The sequence below is a fragment of the Belonocnema kinseyi genome, chromosome 2 (assembly GCF_010883055.1).
Source record: "Belonocnema kinseyi isolate 2016_QV_RU_SX_M_011 chromosome 2, B_treatae_v1, whole genome shotgun sequence".
Classification (NCBI taxonomy): domain Eukaryota; kingdom Metazoa; phylum Arthropoda; class Insecta; order Hymenoptera; family Cynipidae; genus Belonocnema; species Belonocnema kinseyi.
Genome location: NC_046658.1, coordinates 50,600,758 through 50,607,694, shown reverse-complemented (window position 1 = coordinate 50,607,694; position 6,937 = coordinate 50,600,758). Strand labels below are relative to the sequence as shown.

Here is a 6,937-nt window from a genome sequence, read left to right as displayed (position 1 = left end):
TGATCTACCTACAAATATTGTTGAAAGACAAAAATTGTATGTTTCAATTTACAAAAAATGATTTGTTTTAGCGTTTTTCCTTTGAAACAAAAAATTTTTTTGGTCTGAAAATGTCAGACAAATAACTCCAGGAATTGATATCTTTGAAACTAGCAACCTGATTTCCTTGAATTTTGTTTTCACATCCAAAGTAAGATTTCTTTATTTCAATTATTTTGAGCCCTGAATTAAGAAAACATTTTATTTGAAACAAGTAATTCATGGATGCGTGAAACAAATATATTTCCTTTAATGAAAGAAACATTGAGATAGCGAAACGCGATATTGGAAAATAGATATTTCTTCCTTATAAGGAGGTGGTTACTGTTATTCCAATAGGACATGTAATTAGTCACATAAAGTAATTTATTTAATTAAGTCTTAATTCATCTATTTTGAACATGCGTTTCTTCTGATAAGTAAAATAAGGGATTCATGTATAATACACATTTACTGTAGGTAAAAACCTATTTTTAAAGTAACTTCATACACGATTTGTTCGAAGAAATATTTTGGTAAATTCATTATTTGTACCGAGTAAATTAGAATAAATGCCGCCATGTGCGCAGAGCTTATAGTTTTAGAATATAAAACGATTTTCAAGGTTTTAAGTTAGCCAAAAATTTTCACTATAGTCATAATTTGAAAAAAAATCTGGTGGTTGGCAGTTATTGGTCTTCCTTAGGACTAGCCTAGGTTAATTTTTGTTTTACTTCGTGAAAATGGTAATGAACAGATTGTTAAAAATTAGAGTCACTATAATTGCATTAAATATAGTTTTCAACAAATATGCATTTTTAATATTTATAGTTTAACTATTAAAATTTGTGAAACAATACATTTTGTATTACGGAACTGACCTATCATTTCAAATTCATATTGTTAAGTCATAAAAAAATATATTTCGCTCAAAAAAATCTTTCACGGTGTCGAGTAAACATTTCTATGACTCTAGCATAATGACTTTCAGAGCCAAACTACAGTATTTCTTCGGGCACATTCTGCTCTACATTTTTTTTTTAATCAAAGAAATTTCACTGAATTCAAATAATTCTTTTCAGCGCAAGTATTATTATTAATAAAATTTTATAAATAAATCATGAAAAAAAGATATTATGAACGCGAATTAAAAATGTTGGAACTCTGAATATGGTGCTAGTAATTAGTAATTATTTTTATTTTAAAATATGCGAAATTAATAGCACAACTAGATTTTAAACCATTGTTAGTTTTCAAAACATTGATAAAACTTATTTCATTTCTCATAATTTCTTACTAACGAAAAATGTTGAATGGAAGTTTTGATCTTTTATATAGCATATGAAACTCATTCCGCTAGATAGTTTATTTAAGGATGTAAAAATCACTGAACATAGGTTACAGTTGACTGATTCACAAACTAAAATAATTTAATTTAAACGCATTGTCAATGGTTAACGAATTTTCCGTAACCTTAACCCTTTTTTTTAGGGTGAAAGTACTGAAGAAATTTTTATTTCCTCTCGTGTTTTTTATTAAAAAGATTCTAGAAATGGATTTACAGTCGAAATGTATGTAGTTATTTACTTTATATTGCACTAAATACAAATGACTCTTTTTACTATAAATCGTATATGGTATTATAAAATAAGCCATAACCAAACCTTCTCTGGATCGTTTATAGATTCGAGAACACGCAACGGTACCATTTTATATTCGACGGAAAAGTTTGTTGAAATCCTGTCAACATGAAGAGCCAAACATTTTCAATGGAATTCTGGAAGGTATTGTGAAATTTTGAAATATTTGGTCCCATTCATAGTGGCTATCATTTTAACTATAGGAGCTGACAAAGTATAGCTTTTCATAGATTCATCCCACGCTTAAAAAGTGAGAAAACTGACTGTTCCCAAACTGGGGCATTTTATCTCAAGGGTAGTGTGGACACGAATCCTGCAGTTTCAAATGTCATTTTTCTTAATAGAAGTGTTATTTGAAACTTTTAAACATTGCGCGATAATTTGCAGATTAATTTTTAAAAATTGAGGTCATTATGTACTAGCCTATTTTGTGATATTTAAATGGCAATATTGAATAATTTAAAAGTATTAAAAATTAATCCTGTCCTATTAAGACGTTAGATATTATATTCTGTCATGTACTATCAAATCCTATTCTACCATCACCTCACCTTCACCCCTCCTCACATTTCTTCTACTCAACATCCCTCCTCACGATCCTGCTGGCTCTGCTCTCCATTGCCTCTCCCATACTTCTTTTTTTCCCTTATGTGCTCTCCTCCTATGCTCACCTGTTACCATTCTTACTTCCCCATCCATTCTCCACCTTTCCCAAACTTTTAACGTCCTTTCTTTATTCACTTCCTATTACATCCTTCCCCATAATCTCTCCTATCGCTCTTCCCCTCATCTATCACCCTATTCCTTCTTCTTCTTTCCTTTCCTCACTGCTTCACACATACGCCTGTACATACCCTGCGTCATCTACTCTACTCATCCCTCCCTACCCATCCTATTTTAATGCTCCTCTTCCCTATAATTCGTCCTCTTATTAACCCTTCTCACTTAAGGAATCATTCTATGCTCTGCTCACCGAGAGAACGAAATTCTGAAAAGACGAAATTTCGTTTTCTGCACACAGCTTTTGAAGGGAAGGGAAATGTAGGTGTAGGGCCCCCACTGACAAAGATTAAGTAGAGGCCATAGCTAAGGTTATAAAAATTACAGAAAGAACTTGGGTAAGCCTATTTAAAAAAATTGTGTTTCCCTACAACAGCGATGGGATTTACACCGAAGAAGAAAAGTTTTTCAACACCTTCCTTAAAAAAAAGAAACTGCGAGGCCGATTTAATTCTCTCGATGAAGATTCTCTCGGTAACTAGCCCGAAGAAAACGCTATTTTTGTGAATTTGTTATCAGATAATTGAAAAATATATTTATGTCGGGGTTTTTGGGCTAAATAAATACAAATTTGAAATTATTTTTAAAAAGTTTTTAATTTATTTTATCCCTTTGATGTACATATTTTTCTATTCAGGGAATTTACTTGAAAATTCGTACTCAGGGGTTTTTGGGGTCGCTGATTGCGAATCTGAAGACAGAATTTCGGAGTTTTTAATTCAAGATTGCGGTTCTAAAATTTTTTTAAATCATTTTTCCGAGCTTGAAAATCTATACTCGGGATTTTTTGGGAATGCTGATTACGAATCTGGAATAGATCTGATATGGCCAAATCAAATATTCAAAATCTAATTTACAATTTTCAAGATTTACGCATCGATGTGAACAATATTTTATCAACCAATTAAAATTTTAAAACAGTAATTTCAAATTTGTAATTAGCAATCCCAAGAACCGCCATCCACCATATTTGAAACCGCCTTCTTAAATTCGTCTTCTTGAATTGAAAATTTCGAAATTCTATCTTCAGACTCGTAGTCAGCGACCCCAAAAACCGCCTAGTATGAATTTTTAATTTATTATGTTCAATAGATTCTTCAAAAATGATTTCTCTCAAAAAAGGTATTTTTTATGTTTGTTTATTTATATAACAATTATTATGAACAATTATGTCAAATAAACTATTTTTTGTGTTCTCTTACTAATATATTAGCAAATGTATAATAAAAACTTGACCTTAATACGTTAACAATTAATTAAACAGCAAAAATATGAAGTTAAGTTGGTTGTAGCCCACGTTAACACCATGCAACTACGGGTATACGCGTGTTTTACATAAGAAAGTCAGTCAAACATAACGTTTGGAGAAACAGGCAAGTCCGCCTTGTTGAATAAATCTTAAAACTGGGCTATCCTAAATAGAAAAACCAAAAAATGTTATGTTAAGCATGACAATGACTATGTCACCTATACATTTTTTTAATATTGGTGCAAAAATAGCTAAATGGCGCTAAAAAATATTTAAAAAATTGTGTTTTTTTCACCATTTTTTGTAAAAAAAAATGATAGTGAAAATTAAAATTTTATGATAGATTTCATAGGGGACATAGCGATTGGATTACTTTACGTAAAATTTTTTTATTTTTCTGTTTCTCCGATGGTCCAGGTTCTAGATTTTTTCCAACAACCCGGGACCAACCTACTTTTTTAGGCGTTGCCTTTGACTAACGTTTTTGTGTGTAAAAAGTGTATAAAATAAATAGAAATTTTTGAATTGTATTTCAAGAGCGCATTTGTTATGCATAACGAATTCTAAACCAATATCTTTATCAATAATCTCATACAAAAATTCCCTAAACAATTGTTTGAGGGTATTTTGAGTCACTGATTCTAACTTTGATGCTATGATTCAAAAAGTGAAAATAGCGGATCCATTATGGTAATAGATTTAAAAAATTATTTTACAAAGGTATTTTCAGTCACTAATTTTAAATTTGATATTTAAATTCCAAACCTTAGTGTTGGATCCAATACAGCAACTAATAGATTTAAACATGTTTGAATTGGTCCCTAATATTTCAAAACTCAAAATTGAGTTTATCCTGGGTAGGATATCTAACTATGCAATTGTTTATGTGAATTATAAAATAAATTGAGTGGACATAAAAGTAATTCAATATATGGGCTATCTGAATTTATTTCATAGTATAAAATTGAATACTACATTTTTCCGTGGCTTATCGATTTAAATAAATTCTTTAAACGAATACAAAATTAAATTCCTTTTAATGAAAGATCGTCTTTTAATTAAATGTACTCATCTCAATATGGACTCCTTTATTATGTCTATTGGTTTACTTTCGGGCGTTAATGGTATATAAATATTCATTTTATCACCATTTTTACTGTACGCAATACCATTATAATAACAAACCCGAACGATTTTAGCGTGATATCATTCTTGTATATAAAAAATTGATAACTTATTATTTGTCAAAATAAATTATTTATAATGATAAAATGAAACCTTGAATACAATTTTTATGTGGCTTAAATCCATTTTTATTAATTGAAATCAACAACGAGTTTGTTTAAGTAATTTGTTCACATACAAAGAATCATATTCTTGAAATGCCCTATTTTCCCACCGGTCTTGCTTATATATTATAAAAACTAAACAAAAGTAATAAAATCTGCTTAAAAAGTTGTTTTAATTTTCATTTGAATAAAGATCAATTATAAAAATGACTTCTAAATTCTATGAGAATTATAGATAGGCTACAGTCTGTTTTTTACTGTAAACAACAGATCTGTCCTACTTTACGCTTAGTTTCGGTATTAAAAAAGAAAAACGAATGAAAGATAGGAACCCAATCTTAAAATATCCACCTTAAGGCAATTCTTGTGGTGCATAGCGTTTCAATATGCATGGGAATCGTTAAAAAGGCAGTAGACACTTTATTCCTACAAATTATTTGTTAACATTAATATTGCTTAATTTAGTACATGCCTCCCTGCTTGGTCACAGATCGTCACACAGTGATTTAACCCCCCTGTATGACATCACAAATACGACCCCCCCCCTTTAGGCAATTTTTTTCACTTCATTTAATTTAAAAGCTTAAAAAAATTTACAAACGTAATATATAGATACTTTATTTCCATCATGGCTCAGATTCTTTCCAGGAAACCTTCAAACGTTCCTGAGTAGATACGATGGGAGCTGTGGTTTACAATAGACTTCCGGTACATTTAAGTTAGTCGTACTTACAAACTCCTCATCAAGCGATTCTGCATCCTCGTCTTTTTCAATATTCCAAATTATTGCCAGCAATTTTTTTATGCATAGCCGCAATACGTTTTGGGCGAATCTTTAAATCATCAAGTGCCAACTTATCGCATTGTTTCAGATGCATTTTTAAGTAAGTTAAAGAAGCGTGATATAATTCACATTTTTTACATATTTTTCTTCTGATTTATTCCTTAACAGACGGGCATGCGATGTTCTACGGAAATTATTTTAAACCTTTGAATCTGGGTAAAAAGTTTCTTGCAACTTTTGGAATAAAAGAAGATCTGGATATTTTCTATTGTCTGCGTCAAAGCAAAAATTTGCATTAGTTTGACGAATACTAAATGCTTCTAACAATACTTACTGCTTCTAACGTGTTTACTTTGCCATTTCATCGATTTTGAAATGATGGCTGATTCCTCAATTTGCGATAACTCTGGCTTAATAAACGCATTTACTACAGGGAAATTGTCTATGATAATATTTGACCATATGTTGCTGAGAGCTTTTCCTTCAAATTCGAAATTCTCCATCTCTTTCTGCTCATCGACTGCGTTTCCCTGACTGTCCAAATGTGTACCGAAATTATCATGTGGTAAAATTACTCCTGACAGCTCTTTACTTAGAAAAGCCATTCGCCGCTCAACTCTGTTGAAAGCACTTCTTCCTGGAGCAATGCATGCAACATAAAAAGCGTCAAGATTATGCTCCATAAAGTGATGAATCAATGATGCAATGACTTTCAAATATCTCAGATTTTCGTCTGGTCCACCGTCAACAGTAAATATTCTTATTGATTTTATTTTTGATTCACCTGCTTCGTTTGTTATTTTCAGCATAGTATTGAATTTAGACATTTGGAAAATTCGCGCGACGTCCATAACATGTTAATAAGCTGTTGAAGAAGACTGTTTTGCTGAACGAATTGCGACACTCGTTGGCCTAGATTACGTTATTGCTTCCGTTTCACCAAATTTATTTTCTTCAACATTGATTCTGGGGTTGACAGTTGGTATAAGTTTATGGGAGGCAACTACGAACCAATCATGATCTGGAAGCGATACGCGATATTTTAGATGCATGAGCAATGGGGCTTGCTTATTAGCAGCTATACAGTCTGTCAAGTTAAAGCGTGGGTGGCTTTACTCGCAGTCGGTAAGGTGTATCGACATGATTTTGGTGTCAAAATATTAAGAAGAGCTCCCTC

At 31.4% G+C, this 6,937-nt stretch overlaps 1 protein-coding gene across 1 annotated transcript in view; it reads right to left on the bottom strand.

Annotated features, from left to right (window-relative positions):
• Positions 1 to 6,677: 6,677 nt before the first annotated feature.
• The window catches only part of LOC117182661 (golgin subfamily A member 6-like protein 22), a 57,438-nt gene continuing 57,178 nt past the window's right edge, over positions 6,678 to 6,937 (bottom strand). The window contains exon 3 of the mRNA XM_033375766.1: positions 6,678 to 6,781. Coding sequence (XP_033231657.1) covers positions 6,678 to 6,781 — 104 coding nt within the window. The remainder of the gene's footprint in view (positions 6,782 to 6,937) is intronic.